At 39.7% G+C, this 20,535-nt stretch overlaps 2 protein-coding genes across 3 annotated transcripts in view; one reads left to right on the top strand and one right to left on the bottom strand.

Moving 5' to 3' along the window:
* LRRN3 (leucine rich repeat neuronal 3) overlaps positions 1-4,190 on the top strand; it is a 73,907-nt gene extending 69,717 nt beyond the window's left edge. Inside the window, exon 2 of the mRNA XM_073651967.1 lies at positions 1,105-4,190. Coding sequence (XP_073508068.1) covers positions 1,415-3,538 — 2,124 coding nt within the window. The 5' untranslated portion in view covers positions 1,105-1,414 and the 3' untranslated portion in view covers positions 3,539-4,190. The remainder of the gene's footprint in view (positions 1-1,104) is intronic.
* IMMP2L (inner mitochondrial membrane peptidase subunit 2) overlaps positions 1-20,535 on the bottom strand; it is a 1,848,527-nt gene that overhangs the window by 1,309,479 nt on the left and 518,513 nt on the right. The window lies entirely within an intron of this gene.

Below are 20,535 nucleotides of genomic sequence, written 5' to 3'. Positions count from 1 at the left end.
CCCTTAGACCTTAATTCACAGATAAAATATGTCTTCAGTGAGTGCAGATTTTTCCATTACTGAGATAGGTAAAATAAAAATGGAGAACTGTGATGGTTATTTCAGCAGACCTTGCAATAGAATATCTGTTTCCATCTCTAGCTCATTCTCCTTCCATCGCCATAATATTTTAAAATCACCAATTGACATTTCCTCTCTCATTAAATGGGAACATTTGTCTACACTGAATACAGATTTTACCCATGAATTAAGAGAGAAACAAACACATTTCTCTGGTAAGATATATTACAAGTTACTTGTTGTAAGTTACTCATTTTCATATGTACTATTGATTTACTAAAAATAAAATTATAACAGCGGTTACACTTTATGACAATGGACAACATTCACGTATTTAAAGAGACACTTTAAAGAGAATCTGTCAACAGGTTTTCGTTTTGTAATCTGAGAGCAGCATTACATAGGGGCTGAGACCCTGATTATAGCGAGGTATCACTTGCTGGTCAGAATGCTGTCATTTTGATACAATCACTGTTTTCTTTGCTGTAGATCCAGCAGTACTCTGAATGCTGAGCCCTGTCTAACCCCGCCCACATCACTGAACATAGTACAGTGACAGAAAGCTGCTAATTAGTGGTGGGGGTGGGATTACATAGAGGGGTTGACTAGGAGGCAAGAGCCACCTAGTCCTGTAGTGATAATCCCTTGTTGATACAACACTTTTTTTTAATGAAACCGCAAAACACAGACCAGTAAGTAACACATCCATGGAATCAGGCTCTCAGCCCCTATATAATGCTGCTCTCATATTACATTTGAAAAGCATATATAAAGACATGAAAAGTATACAACACATTAAATATTTATAGCAGAAAACTATGTATGTTTATTAAATCCTTACTTTTGTAAATGAGTTTTTAATAATACAGTCCAGTTGTAGCATATTTATATAAAGGTTAAAATGTTGTTCCACAATTCATCCTCTTAGAATAGACAGTTCTTTGTGTGAAGCTTTTACTATTCAATTTCACTATGTACAGACCTTTTAATCAGCATGATTTTTTTCTACTTTGAAGGTAATTATTATCCTTTTTTCATTTTCAGATCTCCCAGCATCAGCTACTAATCAGTTATGGAGAAATAAGTGGATTGCTTCTTCAATGACCACCTACAGAATCCACATTTCCACAATGGCTTTTTGATGTCTCCCAAGAATAGAGTGACCTTCAGTCTCACAGTATGCGTGGAGCATTTGAAAAAAGAGACTGCACTTGGCTTCCTGAGAAAGAAACATTACAGTGCTGTGTGCTGAATGCCTCCTATATGTTCATGAAGTGACCAATTTGCTATTAATAATTAGAAGCAAAAAAAACCCTCAGTCGTGTGCAGCTAAACAAGTGTCAAGAACTGAAAAATGAGGGAAATAAAACTCAGAATAAACTTGTTGTTTGGACTAACAATCACCGCATTAGTGCAGGCAACTCAAAAAAAGATGGATTGTCCAGAGATGTGCACATGTGAGATTCGACCGTGGTTTACGCCGAGATCTATTTATATTGAAGCTTTCACGGTGGATTGCAATGCATTAGATCTTTATAGCATCCCTAACAGACTTCCAGCAAACACACAAGTCTTACTTTTACAGGCTAATAATATTGAAGAAATTAAAAATGCTGATCATTTTCCAGTAAATCTTACAGGGCTGGATTTATCACAGAACAATCTATCCTCTATGGTCAATATCAATTTCACAAATGCCTACCAGGTGCTTTCTGTATACCTGGAGGAAAATAAACTAGTGGAACTAACAGAGGAAAGCTTTTCTGGACTGGTAAATTTACAAGAGCTCTACATCAATCATAACTTGATAGCCACAATTTCCCCAAATGCATTTGCTGGGGTTGGCAATTTGCTCAGGCTTCACCTTAACGCAAACCAATTGCAAGTGGTTAATAGTGAGTGGTTTGAAGGGATGCCGCATCTAGAGATCCTCATGATTGGTGAAAATCCAATCATCAAAATCGAAGATATGAACTTTAAGCCTCTTATCAATCTGCGCAGCCTGGTTTTAGCAGGAATAAATCTGACAGAAATATCTGATAATGCCTTCATAGGCCTAGAAAATTTGGAAAGCATTTCTTTCTATGACAACAGATTTATTAACGTCCCCTCTGTTGCTCTTCAAAAGGTTCGGAACCTTAAATTTTTGGATCTAAATAAAAATCCTATCCGGAGAATACAAAGAGGAGATTTCAGCAATATGTTACACTTGAAAGAGCTGGGCATTAATAACATGCCTGAGCTAGTTTCAATAGATAGTCTTGCCATTGAAAATTTGCCGGAATTGAGAAAAATAGAAGCAACCAATAACCCTAAACTGGCCTACATTCATCCCAACGCGTTCTATAGACTTCCTAAACTGGAAACCCTCATGCTCAACAGTAATTCGCTCAGCGCCGTATACAGAAGCACTATCGATGCTCTGCCCAATCTTAAAGAATTGGGAATACACAGCAACCCCATCAGATGTGACTGTGTGAACCGCTGGATAAATATGAATAAAACAAGCATCCGTTTTATGGAAACCGATTCATTATTTTGTGTGGACCCCCCTGAATTTGAAGGTCAGAACGTTAGACATATACATTTTAGGGAAATGATGGAAATATGTTTACCACTTATTGCGCCACAGAGCTTTCCTTCAGATCTGGATATAAGAACTGGCAGCTCCGTTTCATTACATTGCCGAGCTACAGCAGAACCAGAGCCAGACATTTATTGGATCACACCTTCGGGTTCTAAGCTTCAACCCAATACAATTAATGGTCCATTTTATGTCCACATTGAAGGAACATTGGAAATTACCAGCATAAGTGTTTTAGAAGCAGGACTTTATACCTGTGTTGCAAAGAACCTGGTTGGTGCAGATTTGAAAACAGTCATGATCACTGTGGATGGATTTCTACCAGAGGATGCCAATGGATCAGTCAGCATCGACATTAAGGAAATTCAAAGTAATTCTGTTTTGGTGTCTTGGAATTCCCAGTCAAAGATTTTGAAGTCGAGTGTGCAGTGGGTAGCATCCTTGAATGCGGAGTACACCAGAATCGCTCACATTGTCCGAATGCCGTCAGACATCAAACAATACAATTTAACACGTCTAAGTCCTCTGACTGAATATAAGATCTGCATCGATGTACCCAACATCTATCAGCAAGTGGAAAAGCAATGCATTAACATTACCACAAAAGGAATGGATACTTTGAGAAAACATAATGAGTCCTTTAAAACTACGGCTCTGATTATTATCTTGTGCGGTCTGTTTGGGATCATTACCGTGGCTTATTTCTTCAATTATATCTCTTTATACTTAAGACGATTTTCGGAGCAGAGATGCAGTGGAAACCTTTTGCAGACCCCACCATTTGCTTACAATGACCTCTACCCTCCGTTGCTGAGCCTTTGGAATCTTGACAATGATAGCACATCTCTAGAAGTCAAATCTACAGTAATACAAGTACCCAGTATGATGCCATAAAAACAACACTAAGCGAAATGTGACCCGTGGAATACAAAAAAAAAAGCACAAAGTTCTAGTTGTGCTCCTCTAAACACAGGAAGACTATTTTCTAGGGAACAAAAGACAACATAATGTCAAGGTATCCTAAGGCTTAACATACTTACAAGCCAGCGAGCAAGTCATTAATACTATAAAAACTAGATGAAACAAAGAACTATGACTCACTTTGTCAAATACAATACAGATATATTAACTTGTTTTATGTATTTTGTTTGGATTGTTTCAATTTTTTTCTTTTTTTTTTTACTATATACTGTAGTTGAACTGAGCAATACCTCCTCTTCTGTGATGTATTACACATTTTAGCCAAGAGTTTTTCCAGTGACAAAATTAAATAGAATTGACACGTGATGTTCCAAAATGGACCTTTCTGTAGCGTAGTAAAGATGGTAAATATGTAAATCTTTTTTTATGGAAAAAAATACATTTTTGATTAAAATAAAAACTACCTGTGCCATGACTATTTTGTTATGTGATAAGGACTTGTGCAGCGAGAATAATGTCAGCTGTAATAAGAAATGTATAAGCCATATGCAATTGTTATGAAGGTGAAAAGGGACGGCATGAAGCAGGGTAATATGACTATAGTATGCTGGGAAGAGCTAGGCTTTTGTGTTGAATAATGCAAAATGCTATATATATCTATACACGGTATACTATATCGAAAGTATAACACCAAGTTTTAGATTCTATTTGTTTTTTATTCTATTTGTTTTTTTTTTATTTATCTATCAGAATTTTAGGATTATTTAAACATAGAAACATTTATGCTATTCAGTTTTGCAGTAACAGACAAAATATTCCCTCGGTTTTGCATTTCAGGCACCATTATTTATGGAAATGATTAGTCTTCTGTATTTGTATTCATCTACGCAATCATTACAGCACAGACTGAGCACAGCAGATTCGATCCCCGTCATTCGACTGTCTGTGAATGGTCCCTGCGCCATGTCTCATGCAGGTCACTTGCCTCACTGCAATGCACAAAACCCTAAATCTGCAATGTGTCACGAAATACACCTTATTATCCTGTATAGAGAGTACAACTGCATGAAATATGCCTATGATACAATGCTGTAACAGCATCTACATATTGCTTATGTGCTAGCGGTTTAATAAATTACTGAATAATAAAAAAATGGTAAAAGGTAGTACATTAAGGTATATATATATGTATACATACATATCTATCTATCTATCCATCTATCTATATATATAGATATATATACACACACACATACATACACTGAAGGCTGCCTATGCTTATTGGCAGTGCTCTGTCATTATTGCAGTTATACCACTTATAGCAATAATTGGTCACACTGTATGGTATTCTCACAGTGTTAAAAATTCCAAGATACATACTCAGGGCGGTATCTGAGAGAAACAAGAGGGATATGTCCTGATACATTTATTTATTGGCAATAATACAGTTTTAATTGTACTAGTGATACAGTGCACACTATTTTAGCAATAAGTAGAATGCTGGGCAACCGCCCAGAGATTCACGCTCAGCGGTTCACGCTCAGCGGTGGGTATTATGTAGAGTTCATACAGTCAATGCGGTTTGGTCAAAATGTGCAGTTTTATAGTTTTCATAAAACTCTAAGGGATTAAAAAACAAAACAATCTTCTGGGCACCAAGGTATAACAGCTAATAAACAGTTCATTCAGCAGGAACATATATGTCACTGCGGGCTCATCCGGACAGACTATAGTCCTTTCTCCTGGAGGAAACTTTACACACAGAAAAGGTACAGTCCTACCAATCTTGGCATCCCCTTCAACCTAAGCTTCCAGCACCAAACAAAAGTGTTGAACTTCATGTACAGTTCACACTGAATAAGTTGCAGCTTCCAAACATCACTCTGCAGCTCCAACACACAGACTACTCAACCTTCTTAGCTGACCCGTGCAGCATCCATTTAGACAGACACTCTGGCTTGGCTCTCTCCCAGCTACAGCTCACATTTTAGCTGGTCACTCACCAGTTTCAACACACTCCACTCTGCTCAACATCCCCAGCAGACCGAGAGCTCCAAGGTAAACACATGCCCTGGTTCTTAGTCAAAGCTAGCCAAGTACATCTAATTAACACAAACAGTGCTAGGGTTGGCTTTGCTACAATATACACTGTGTATAGGGTACTCAATACATGGGCCATGTGAACCTAAGGAGGCTCGTGTATTCATTTATAGCAGGGGCTCATCAGTAATCTTAACAACCAAACAAGGGGAGAGAACAAGCATCCCATGAACACCTTTCCTACAGAGAATGGAGTTTGCATAATGTCATCAACCTGCACCAGTAGGTGGGCTCACTTTTCAAATCCCCACTGCTCTATGTACCTTTCTGAGATGTGATTTTAATAGCACTGCTGAAAAGATGACAACTAGTACATAAAAATATGGAATTTTTTTTAATTCCTATCTTTTTCCGGACGTTTCAGGTCACTTTTATTTAAATGTCATGATCCACTAATTATTTGCTTGAAAGCAGTACTGTTTGAGGCCCAATACCAGGAAAAGAATGACAGAGCTGTGAAAATGAAGCAGAACATTTCTGTGTCCAACCTAAATGCAGTTACTATTACCACTGTAATTATTCTATCACTGATTTCGGCTATGCAGTACTTGGCTATGCCTTTTCCCAAGTGAGAGAAGTCTACAATACTAAAAAAGTGAACAAATTGAGATTAGTAAAATAAAGGAGTTAAGTAACCGTGCAACTTATTACAAGGCTGCACAAGATCCAATATAAATTCTAGGTTGTAAATAAGATCATTTTATATAATTTATTATCTGTTAAATAACTAGGAATTAAAAATTTCACTTTGTGAACTATTTTTCTTTAACAGTAGATTATGTTACATCTAATATTACAAATATTAAATGTTTATGTTGAGTTTTGCTGTATAAGTAAAAGTTCAATTATCACTAGCGTGTAATTTGCTAATTAAAATCAGCAAACCAGACAGATGATAATAGCAAAATATCACTACAAGAAACGTTCCGCCCCTTTAGAGAACATTTTTGAAATTAGATATTGAGTTAACAGTAAGCATTAACAAGATCCATTTATCTCCACAAGGCACAGAAATATATCATGAACTTTAATGCCTTTTTCTCGGTATTGCTAATTTATAATACTTATACCTCTCTCCTTATTTAAGTATGTATATTGGAATTGCTTATGTTCTTAAAAAAACACATTTAAGATTTGCTTAGTAATGTCTTTTGAACTTTAGAATTGACTTTAGGATCAATTACATAAATACTTTTAGAATAAAATATCTTTTTATTATTTCTAAGACTCTGTGTGCAACTACAGGAAATTGTGTACAAATGGATTATGTTTTGAATGAATAGGCAAGATGGATAGGCAAGTGTACAATCAGATTATCTTCTGAATGAATAGGCATGGTGAAAGTCAGTACCTTAATCCTTTCGCACTAGAGCCTGTTTTCACCTTTCTCAGCAGGTCAATTTTTTCAATTCTGACCGGGGGCATTTTATGCAGTAATAACTCTGCAATGCTTCAATGTATCCTAGTGATTTTGAGACAGTTTTTTCGTGACATATTGTACTTCATGTTAGGGATACATTTAGGTTGATATCTTTTTGCATTTATTTGTAAAAATATTGGAATTTTGGTGAAAATTTAGAAAATTTTGCAATATTCAAAGTTTTAATTTTTACGCTCTTACACCAGATAGTTCTATCACACAAAATAGTTAATAAACAACATTTACCACATGTTTACTTTACATCAGCATCATTTTTTGATAATTTTTTTTTTGTTAGTTAAGTTAAAAGGGTTAAAAGTTTATCAGCAATTTCTCATTTTTTCAACAAAATTAACAAAACCAATTTTTTTAGGGACCACATCACATTTGAAGTGAATTTGAGGGGCCCATGTGAAATACACAAAAGTGACACTAGTCTAAAAACTGCACCCCTCCAAGTGCTAAGAACCACATTCGAGAAGTTTATTAACCCTTCCGGTGCTTCACAGAAATTTAAGTAATATGAAAGGGAAAATGTTATTTTTTCCCACAAAAATGTTACTTTAGCCCCAAAATTTGTATTTTCACAATGGTAATAGGAGAAAATGGACCTCAAAATGTGTTGTGCATTTTCTCCAGAGTACGCTGATACCCCATATGTGGTGGAAAACTACTGTTTGGGAACATGGTAGGGCTCAGAACGGAAGGAGAACTATTTGACTTTTAGAACACAAAATTGGCTAGAATAGATAGCGGACACCATGTCACGTTTGCAGAGCCCCTATTGTGCTTCAACAGTAGAAACACCCCACAAGTGATCCCATTTTGGAAACTATACCCCAGAAGGAGTTTATATAGATGTGTGGTGAGCACCTTGAAGCCACAGGTGCTTCACAAAATTTTATAACGTTGACTTGTGGACATAAAAAAAAAATCACATTTTTCCCGCAAAAATGTTGCTTTAGCCCAAAAATTTGTATTTTCATAATGGTAATAGGAGAAAATGAACAGTACAATTTGTTGTGCAATTTCTCCTGAGTACACTGATACCCCCCATATGTGGTAGAAAACTACTGTTTCGGCACACAACATGGCTCGGAATGGAAGGGTGTAATTTTGGCTGGAATAATTTGTAGACGCCATGTCACATTTGAAGCGCCTCTGACATGCCAAAACAGCAGAAAATCCCACAAGTGACCCCATTTTGGAAAAACACCTCTCTGGGAATTCATCTAGAGGATTAGTGAGTATTTTTAACCCTCAGACAATGCAGAGAATTGCATAACATTAGGCTCAGTAAATGAAATATTAGCATTTTTTACACTAAAATGTTGCTTTGGACCCAAGTTTGTAATTTTCAAAAGGGGTAATAGGAGAAAACAAACAGTACAATTTGTTATGCAATTTCTCCAGAGTACGCCAATACCCCATAAGTGGTTGCAACCTTCTTTTGAGGAACATTGCAAAGCTCAGAAGAGAAGGATCATCATATTATAGTGCAGATTTTGCTGTTATGGTTTGCGGGTGCCATGTCACATTGGCAGAGTCCCTCAGGTCCCAGAACAGCAGAACTCCCCAAAAGTTACTCCATGTTACAAACTACACCTCTCACTTAATTCATCTAGCGGAGCAGTGATCATATTGACACCACAGGTGTGTTACAGAATTTTATATCATTGGACGGTGAAGAAAAAATAAATTTTTACCATAAAAAAATTGTTTTAGCCCTAGATTTTACATTTTCACAAGGGGAAATAGGTAAAAATGGCATAAAAATGTGTCACACAAATTCAGCTAAACATGGCAATATCCCATATGTGGCTTTACAGTACTGCTTAGCCACACAGCATGACTCGGGAGGGAAGGAGTGGTATTAGACTCTTGGAAAACAAATTTTTATAGAATCGTTGCGGACTCCATATACAGAGCCTTTAGTGCTAGAAAAGCTGAAATCCCCCATCATGTGACCCCATTTTGGAAATTTCAACCCTCTGGGAAATTATCTACAGGTGTACTAATGATTTTAACTTCATGGGTGTTTTCCAGAAACAAGCAGCTTAGTGAAAATTGCAAATCTGCCAGTGTAGTGCCCATACATTGTGCTCAGCTCTTGCTTCTGGAGACACACACCTCATAAATTAAGCAGGCTCTCATTGCTACAGAAATGTCAAACATGTGGATGCTAAATGTGGTTTAAGCACACACTGGAGCTCAGAAGGGAGAGGGGCATTTGGATTTGGTAGGGCAGAATTTGCTGAATTTCTTTTATTTTTTTTGGGGGGGGGGGGGCCATAGCGCTTTCCCATAGCCTTTGTGCTACCAGTAATGTGGAGGCCCCCTATACTTCCGCTAACAGATGAAGGAGCTGAGCGGGGACTTACTTTTTTTGTGGATTGAGTTGAAGGTTTTAATGGGAACACTTTACATAACTTTTTGGATCACATTAATCTTGTGCTCTACACTGAGCACTTACATTGCGGTTTCCATCTGACTTACATAGTTCCTGTGTGGGACTTCAACTTCTATTTCTCTGATTGCTGGTCACATGCATGGCAATACATGTGTATTGCAATGCATGCGAACTGTCCATTTTACAATGTCAGAACGACTGTTAGACCCTGCTTCTGGCTGAGTCTAACAGGCCACTGTATCTGGCAGTCCTGGAGATCATCATTTGACCTCCAGCTGCCATGACAACCCTGGGCTCTCCCGTGATTATGTCACTGGAGTGCCAGAGGTGTGAGAGAAGGAGCCCACTCCCTCTCACAAACTTATAAATGCCGCAATCACTATTAATTGCGGTATCTAGAAGATAACACAGGGTTATCTGACCTGAGAGAATCAGGTACCAATGATGATGCCGGGGTGGGGTCCCGGGGTCCCAAGCACTGCAAGAACGCTAACTGTAGAGAAATGTCCGTGTTGCACAAAGCCCAGCAAGCATCATAGTTTATTTACTGTCGGCGATCGTGAAGGGGTTAATATTAATTAAAAATGTAGTTTTTCATCATCAATATTGTATACAAATTGAAAAGAAACATAACATATCATATAAAGGACAAATCTAATAAAAAATAAAGGAAAAACTAAAGCCTCGTTCAGACATCTAAAAAAGTGAAAAAAAGATCAATTTTCATCAATGTGCTGGATCAGTTTTTTATCAGTTATTGATGAAAAGGAGGTTTCTCAGGCTTCACCTAACAAAAACTCAGTGAGAAACAGACAGTACTAGGATACGAGGATGCCATCAGTGTTCTGTCAGAGTTTTTCACAGACTCAGTGATTAGAAAGGGCAAGTTTTATCCATGACCAGGAAGAAAAAGTGTTGCAGACACTGCAGAAAAAAACACTTACATGTGAATAGCCCTACAGACTATTATGGGTAGATGTTCATAACATGAAAAACATAGGAACAAAATGTCCAGAATAAGAAACACAGATGGTTGAATTAGACCTTAAAATGTTTAGTTAATTTCAACTTAAAAATGGGTTTTCTCATTTAGAAAAGTAATTTCTAAATTAACAGAAGGCGCCCTCAACTATTAGCCAGAGCAGGGGACATCAACATACAGCATTTCTCATTCTGGAATACCAGGCATGTTTGTACATTATATACATAGCTCATGATTTTAATGGAAACTATGTAATGCGATTTATCTACTGTGCAAAAATTGAACACTAATTGCTGAATTCCACTACGGATTACAGCTGGTCACATAGGATCTCAGCTCATCGGTAAGGGATGCAACTAACAAAAGGTATTGTACAAAGCGGACAAACCACTGAAAAAATATTCAAGATAAAACTAAGAAACTGTGTCCTTAGCATACCCAGCTGCCTAGTTTTTTACCCATTTGTCCTGATCTTACGCTTCTCTCCATAGAACTCAAGACTGGCATAATTTGGAAGTGTCACAAGTTGCCCCCAGCTTACACTGATTTATCTCTTGCTTTACATTGTGGTGTACGATATATTAGGTGCATAGATATTGCATATATACAGTGCCTACAAGTAGTATTCAACCCCCTGCAGATTTAGCTGGTTTGATAAGATGCAAATAAGTTAGAGCCTTCAAACTGCAAACGAGAGTAGGTTTTATGAACAGAAGCATAAATCTTACAAACCAAAAAGTTATGTTGCTCAGTTGAATTTTATTAATTTTTAAACATAAAAGTGTGGGTCAATTATTATTCAACCCCTATGTTTAATATTTTGTGGAATAACCCTTGTTTGCAATTACAGCTAATAATCGTCTTTTATAAGACCTGATCAGGCCGGCACAGGTCTGTGGAGTTATCTTGGCCCACTCCTCCATGCAGATCTTCTCCAAGTTATCTAGGTTCTTTGGGTGTCTCATGTGGACTTTATTCTTGAGCTCCTTCCACAAGTTTTCAATTGGGTTAAGGTCAGGAGACTGACTAGGCCACTCCAACACCTTGACTTTTTCCCTCTTGAACCAGGCCTTGGTTTTCTTGGCTGTGTGCTTTGGGTCGTTGTCTTGTTGGAAGATGAAATTACGACCCATCTTAAGATCCTTGATGGAGGAGCGGAGGTTCTTGGCCAAAATCTCCAGGTAGGCCGTGCTATCCATCTTCCCATGGATGTGGACCAGATGGCCAGGCCCCTTGGCTGAGAAACAGCCCCACAGCATGATGCTGCCACCACCATGCTTGACTGTAGGGATGGTATTCTTGGGGTCGTATGCAGTACCATCCAGTCTCCAAACGTCACGTGTGTGGTTGGCACCAAAGATCTCGATCTTGGTCTCATCAGACCATAGAACCTTGAACCAGTCTGTCTCAGAGTCCTCCAAGTGATCATGAGCAAACTGTAGACGAGCCTTGACATGACGCTTTGAAAGTAAAGGTACCATACAGGCTCGTCTGGAACGGAGACCATTGCGGTGGAGTACGTTACTTATGGTATTGACTGAAACCAATGTCCCCACTGCCATGACATCTTCCCGGAGCTCCTTCCTTGTTGTCCTTGGGTTAGCCTTGACTCTTCGGACAAGCCTGGCCTCGGCACGGGAGGACACTTTCAAAGGCTGTCCAGGCCGTGGAAGGCTAACAGTAGTTCCATAAGCCTTCCACTTACGGATGATGCTCCCAACAGTGGAGACAGGTAGGCCGAACTCCTTGGAAAGGGTTTTGTACCCCTTGCCAGCCTTGTGACCCTCCACGATCTTGTCTCTGATGGCCTTGGAATGCTCCTTTGTCTTTCCCATGTTGACCATGTCTGAGTGCTGTTCACAAGTTTGGGGAGGGTCTTAAATAGTCAGAAAAGGCTGGCAAAAGAGATCTTTAATCCACACATGTGAAGCTCATTATTCTTGGTGCCTGAACTACTTTTTAATACTTTAGGGGGACCAAACAGAATTCTTGTGGTTTGAGGGGTTGAATAATAAATGACACTCTGAATTAACTTTTAACGTTTTAAAAAAAAAAAAAAAAAAATTTGCTGCAGTGCATTTCCCACTTCCAGGCTGATCTACAGTACAAATGTCACAATGCCAAGTTAATTCCGCATGTGTCAACCAGCTAAATCTGCAGGGGGTTGAATACTACTTGTAGGCACTGTATTTTGGAGGTATTTGAAGGTCCGAGGGTAATATATATATCTAAATATATAGATAGATAAACAAATAGATAGATAAATAGATAGAAAAACAGATAGATAAATAGATAGATAGAGAGATAAACAGATAGAGAGATAGATAGATAGATAGATAGATAGATAGAGAAATAGATAGATAAACAGATATATAGATAGAGAGATAGCTAAAGAAATAGATAGAAAGAGAAAGATAGATAGATAGAGGGATAGATAGATAGATAGATAGATAGAGAAATAGATAGATAGATAGATAGATAGATAGATAGATAGATAGATAGATAGATAGATAGATAGATAGATATGAGCACAAGTCCTAGAGAAGATTTGGGATAAATAATGGTAGAATTTAGTAGTAAACAAAATAATTATAGCTATTTAGTAAATTAATCTCTGGGGAAGGAAAGCTATAAAAGGTGAAGAATAACATCTGTCTACTACAATAACAGATTGTAAAATACATCAGAAACTTCCTGTTCTCATTTCTAGAAAAAAAGTATATTTAGTGAAAGTGTGACTAGGAAATCACCGTTTGTGCTAAAAGAACAGCATTTGTAGCAAATATTAAATGCCACACATTTAAATTGTTTTGCGTTCAACCTCACTTCTGTGAATACAATTTTACCATAGTTGATGAATCACTGTGGTTCATACGCTGGCGTTAGAATTCATCAGCTAGACACAATCATCAATCATAAGATATTTCAGCATCTCGGACAGAGCTTTTCATTCCAGCCTATTTGTCACAAACAAAGGAGCTGAAATATGACCTATTACAATTCAGGTACTGTATAGGTCAGCAAAATGGGCTCATGTATCTTGTATGTCTCTCTTTTACTTCCAAATACATTTAAAATCTGCTGCTTGATATGATTTAAAAGTCCCAATGTGACGAGTAATAAGGAAACAATCACATGGCAACACGCGCTGGCTGAAGAAAACAAATTATGATCTAGAAGGGATTTTATCTTCTTGAGAGGTGCAATTTTCCAAAAGATAATACTTTTACTGGTGCCAATTGACTCAGTAAGATGAATATCATAGGACAACCCTGCATGGTTTAATTCATTCTAATTATTTTATAATGTGCTTAAGTAAATATTTAGATGATATAACAATGCTTTGGATTTTAAGCAATCATGAAGGATAGAATCTTGTTCCACAACATCCAATGTACATGTTGACAAAGTGAGGATATATTCTAAAAATATGTTTACTGTGCTCAGAGACTATCGACAGGAGGAGATAAACCTTCTGGTGGCTGTAAGCTCCTTTTCCATATGACAGATGGTGTTGAGTCACATCGCATATTAAAAGGGAAAAAATATGACAAAGTTATTTGACTCTTACCATAGCATTTATTTATTTATTTTACTCGCTTATATGGGGTCATTAATTCCACAGCGCTTTACAGACAATATCGGCACTGTCCCCTTAGGGACTCACAGTCTACATTCCCTATCAGTATGTCTTTGGAGTGTGGGAGAAAACCGGAGAACCCGGAGGAAACCCACGCAAACACGGAGAGAACATACAAACTCCTTGCAGATGTTGTCCTTGGTGGGATTTGAACCCAGGACCCCAGGGCTGCAAAGCTACAGTGCTAACCACTGAGCCACCGTGCTGGGTTTTAATCCTAGTATCTAATTCTAGTAATGATATGACCTACTCGTTGTCTCTAGTGCTTAAAATAGCTAATAGAGCTACATGCAGAATTTCTGGCAGCAGAACGCAGCTAGAGACTGTATATAGAATATGGCAGTCGCGGGCACATCATTGGGGCAACAAAAAAATTTAAAAAAAGAGAAAAAGAAAAAGCCTTATCTACTCATCTTTCCGACACAAGGCTTGGTTTCCTTTCACTTCCCCAGATCAGATGAGACCTGGTTTCGCACATGGAGAGTTAAGACATTAGTGATAGGGACCCTATATATTAAAGATATACCTTGACGCGATTGGATGGATTTTGATCAAAAAATGCTAAGAACCTTACATTTTTAACATTTACAGCAATAGCGGATTTCATATATTTATTAATTGCAGTGAGCTGATGCATAGTGTATGTACATTCGTGGTCAAAATTGTTGATACCCCTCGTTTAATGAAAGAAAAACCCATAATGGTCACAGAAATAACTTGAATCTGACAAAAGTATTAATAAATTAAAAATCTATGAAAATGAACAAATGAAAGTCAGACATTGCTTTTCAACCCTGCTTCCACTGAATTTTAAAAAAAATGAAACTCATGAAATAGGCCTGGACAGAAATGATGGTACTCAACTTAATATTTTGTTGAACAAACTTTTGAGGCAATCACTGCAATGAAACGATTCCTGTAACTGTCAATGAGATTTCTGCTCCTCTCGACAGGTATTTTGTCCCACTCCTCATGAGCAAACTGCTCCAGTTGTCTCGTGTTTGAAGGTTGCCTTTTCCAGACAGCATGTTTCAACTCTTTCCAAAGATGCTCAATAGGATTTAGGTCAGGGCTCATAGAAGGCCACTTCAGAATAGTCCACTGTTTTCCTTTTAGCCATTCTTGGGTGTTTTTAGCTGTGTGTTTTGGGTCATTATCCTGTTGCAAGACCCATGACCTGCGACTGAGACCAAGCTTTCTGACACTGGGCAGCACATTTCTCTCTAGAATCCCTTGATAATCTTGAGATTTCATTACACCTTGCACAGATTCAAGACACCCTGTGCCAGACGCAGCAAAGCAGCCCCACAATATAACAGAGCCTCCTCCATGTTTACCAGTAGGGACAGTGTTCTTTTCTTGATATGCTTCATTTTTCCATCTGTGAACATAGAGCTGATGTGCCTTGCCAAAAACTTCCATTTTTGTCTCATCTGTCCATATGACATTCTCCCAGAAGCTTTGTGGCTTGTCAATATGTAGTTTGGAAAATTCTAGTCTGGCTTTTTTATGACTTTTTTTCAACAATGGTGTTCTCCTTGGTCGTTTCCCATGAAGTCCACTTTGGATCAAACAACGACGGATGGTGCGATCTGACACTGATGTTCCTTGAGCTTGAAGTTCACTTTTAATCTCTTTAGAAATTATCCTGGGCTCTTTGGTTACCATTCGTATTATCCGTCTCATTGATTTGTCATCAATTTTCCTCCTGCGGCCACGTCCAGGGAGGTTGGCTACAGTCCCATGGATCTTAAATTTTTGAATAATATGTGCTACTGTAGTCACAGGAACATCAAGCAGCTTGGACATGGTCTTATAACCTTTACCTTTAACATGCTTGTCTATGATTTTATTTCTAATCTCCTGAGACAACTCTTTCCTTTGCTTCCTCTGGTCCATGTTGAGTGAGTATCTGTAGCCCTATATACAGGCCCACTGACTGATTACAAGATTGTAGACACCTGTGATGCTAATTAGTGAATACAACTTGATTTAACATGTCCCCTTGTCACATTATTTTCAGGGGTACCATCATTTCTGTCCAGGCCTATTTCATGAGTTTAATTTTTTTTTAAATTCTGTGGAAGCTGGGTTGAAAAGCAATGTCTGACTTTCATTTGTTCATTTTCAAAGATTTTTAATTTATTATTAACTTGAATCTGACAAAAGTATTTCTGTGATCATTGTGGGTTTTTCTTTCATTAAACGAGGGGTACCAACAATTTTGACCACGTGTGTATATGTTTTTAAACCATTAGGGTAAACTGTGCAGCTGCACAGGGGCCTAATAAGTTTGGGGGCCCACTGTCATCAAAACATATATTCCTCCATTGCATAGTTTGAAGTCCAGGGTTTATTCGTGCACTCCATAAATGTAAGATTTTTGTAGGGTTTGTATTGAGAGGAGCAGTACTGATGCAAGTGGCTCATTTTAGACCTGTTCATAGCTGCTACTCCTGACTGAACATGTCCTACCGGGACCAGGGCTAATGCTAAGAGCCTAGGCACACATCCCTTCCCAGCATTATCTACAACCTGTGTTTCTTCTGCAAAATATATATGTGGCACCCCAGGGGTCTGGTTTTCCACAGTAATGTAATGTTATGTCTGAGAGCAGGTGGGAGGTCCTTTGGTCAGGGATCCTGTGCATGCCACACCTCCTGCCCAGTCTTGGGAGGGGAAGAACTTCCCCTGTATAAACCCGGGGCTGAGGCAGGGTGAGTCAGACAAGGAGAGTGGAGACAAGAAGCAGCATAGGAAACAGGAGAGTTCCAAGGAGTCAGGGGCTGGCAGCTGCAGCGCTCGCCCTGACTAAGAAGATTCTTTACCGGACCCGGAGTCCGAGGCTGTGGGGACTAACTTCTACCCAGCAGCAGAATCCGTCAGGCAGGGGATTTCAGGTCCTCTGGCCCAGAAGCCCGAAGGCACGGTCACACGCGTGGGACCAGCACCGCCATCGTGGAGCGGAAGCCATTAGAAGGCCCCGAGTCACCGGCCATACGGGTGAGCACCACACGGTACACTCAGGGACGTGGGCTACTTACATCAGCTTCTAGCAAGGTAGCCAGAAGAGTACAGTCAGTTTGTGAGGCCTACAACTACGCCTGGCCAGGGGAGATCCCATCTGCTCAAAGACTGACCAGGCCCCGTTTGCTAGCAAGTACTCCGGGAGGGTCTATCGTTGTTACCAGTAAAGACCCTGAACTACACCGTACCGTCTCTGAGTGGTTCCTGCTACCCCCATCATCCACGTCGGCTGCCCTGAGGCCATACCCCTCCCGTTGGGGGTTATACTACCACGCTGCACAATCCTACCACCGGCCTCAGCGGTCTGCCCTGCAGCAGCAGCTCCCTGGCTGCACTCAACGGGTGGCGTAGTCATCAACTATTTACTACTAATAGACTGCCGTCTAGTTTGACTCCCTGGGCACGGACCGGGTCACCGCCACGAGACTACAACCCTCCACTGATCCGGCTCCGGGTAGGCTCCCGCATGCGCAACGCAGCGCGACACAGGCCCAGGGGCGCGTCATATACACTATAGCAGTAAATTTAATAGAAGGTAGATAAATTACAAAATCTCTCTTTATCAGATTTCATATTTTTAATTTCAGTACACTATCTGACCCGAAAATACATGATTAACCAGTATGAAATAATTGCTGAAAGAAGCACTCTGGTCAATAGTAAATGTAGAAGTGCTCCCATTATTATTAATATAAATGTGACCCAAACATTTTCTGCATAGAAAAGTGATTGACCCACTTTGCATGAAAGAACATAGACTAAGTAATATAGTAGCATTTATCATATTCATGTTGATGTGATCAAACCTCCCAGATATTAACCATGGTTTTTGTATAATGATCAGCAGCATTCACCTCTCTAACCTACTACAAAAGAAAAAATACGATTAGATCTGAAATGTTAATACATTGCCTCCAATGAGGGAATTCTGTTTAGCTTCAGGACATAAAACTATGTTTTTGGTAACTAAACATAAAACTGACTGCAGTTATGTGAAAGAAAGACTGATCTCAGTTTTGTCTATGGGAATCAAATCTTGCCATTATTCATGTCTTGAACTTGCTGACTTTTTGTTTTTTTCAGGTGATGGAAGAAAATGATGAATTGAATACAGAAACAAAGATTTACCCCAGAAAGAATAAGCCAATATTAACAAAAGATCTAGAAATCACATAAACAATGTCATGTTTGAATGGTTTTATCTTTGTAATTTTCAACTTTAAAGATGTCACATTCCTGGAATAAGAGAAATCTAGTCCAGTTAACTGTGTTTTGCATTCTGGAGGTGTTCAGAGCACGGAAATGCTGCGTCAATGTGTTGGAGAGTGCAAAAATAAAATTTTTACACTCTTGGAATACAGATGTATAGCATCATAACCAAGTACAAAGACCAAGGAACATTTAATAGAACTACCATCTTCAAAGGAAATGTGTCTTCAGAAGACGACATATTGTTTATATTAGATTTTTGTGTTACATGTATTTTTAAAACGTATTTTACTTTTTTTTTCATATCATAATCTATAGGAAAGAAAATAAACAGTAATTTTGCAATTTTCACACTGGGGCTATTTTAGACTAAAGGCCCCGTTACACTAAGCGACGCTACAGCGATCCCGACGACGATACGACCTGTCAGGGATCGTTGCTGCATCGCTATGTGGTCGCTGGTGAGATGTCAAACAGTCAGATCTTCCCAATGACGCAGCAACGATGCGGCGACCCGTAACGATCTGTATAACGATGCAAGCCTATGTGTTTCTGTGTCTGAGTCGTTAACAAGGTCTTTGGTAAGGTGTCTAACACACCGATGCATGCTACCCAGCGGGACCTCAACGATCAAAGAAATGTCTAGACCATTCCGACATGACCAGCGATCTCACAGCAGGGGCCTGATCGCTGCTAAGTGTCAAACGTAGCGAGATCGCTACTGAGGTCGCTGTTGCGTCACAAAACTTGTGACTCAGCAGCGATCTCGCTAACGATCTCGCTTAGTGTGACGGGGCCTTTATACATCCTATCCTTTCAGAAAGAGGTTTCGGCATGCTCCAAATCATCACAGCCAGAATAACAATGAAGATAACACCTTTATACACAACAGATAACACAGGATCTAACATTTACAATAGGCAATGTCACAGCTGACCCTGCTTCCCCTCTCTTCACAATGACCTTTGCACATGCTCATTGTCACACACGTGGATTGTGGACCACTATGCCACAATCCGGATTTACTTAGGAGGGGAATAGCTAGGAGGTTACCTGGTTTTTGCTAGAGCCTCTAATGGTGGTGCAGATAACCGCGAGGTACCACTCTTAGGGAGTCCCCGGTACTGCAGCGGGTGTCACAGGCAAGACAGGATTCAGACTCTGTTCAAACAGCACAGGTTTTGGATCACAGGCAGGAAGTATACTGACACGGAGTCACAGGCAGCACTGATTTCGGACTGTCTTCAGACAACACAGGTTCTGGGTCACTAGGCAGAACGGATGCGGAGACGGATTTACAGGCAGGACTAGATTCGGACTCTGTTCAGACAACACAGATTCTGGGTTACCGGACAGGACGGACACAGACTCGTAGTCACTGGCAGGACAGTATTTGGGCACTGTTCAGACAGCACAGATTTTGGGTCACTGGGCTGAACAGACACAGACTCTGAGTCACTGGCAGGACAGGATTCGGATACTGGAACAGGTTCTGACAGTACAGACTCTGGAATGCTAACCAGGACAGACACTGGTGCTGGTTCAAGAACCGCAGGAACGTTTACAGGTTCGGGTACCACCGAAGCGGCTTCAGGTTTCAGATACCGCAGTTGCGGCTTCAGGATCAGGTACCGCAAGAGTGGTTTCAGGGTTCAGTTACCGCGAGTGCAGCTTCAGGCTGAGGTACTGCCGGAGCGGTGTCAGGCTCAGGTTCCGCTGGTGCGGCATCAGGCTCTGGTACTGCCGGAGCAGTGTCAGGTTTCTGGTACCGCAGGAGCGGTCTCAGGGTTCAGGAACCGTGGGTGTGGCTTCAGGCTCAGGTACCGCCGGAGTGGTGTCAGGCTTCAAGTACTGAAGGTGCAGTGTTTTCATATACCATTGGTGTATTCATATACCATTGGAGCGGTGTCAGGATTCAGGCACCGCAGGTAAGACTTCAGGCTTGGGTACCGCCGAAGTGGCTTAAGGGTTCTGGACTACGCAACACGGGATATAGGAAAATGTTTAGACATATACAATACAGGATACAGGGACCTGGCAACTCACTAGTTGCACAACACTACTGAATTGAGAACGTTGATCAGGTATCTCCCTACTGTGGAGTCTGTCTTAAATACTTTATGCCTTCCAGCTATTGGTTGGGGGCATTTATACAATGCACGTGTTGCCCCTTTAAGATTCA

The sequence above is a fragment of the Phyllobates terribilis genome, unplaced genomic scaffold (assembly GCF_046119375.1).
Source record: "Phyllobates terribilis strain yellow unplaced genomic scaffold, ASM4611937v1 Scaffold_11__3_contigs__length_659146591, whole genome shotgun sequence".
Taxonomy (NCBI): Eukaryota; Metazoa; Chordata; class Amphibia; order Anura; family Dendrobatidae; genus Phyllobates; species Phyllobates terribilis.
This window is presented reverse-complemented; position numbering and strand designations above follow the sequence as displayed.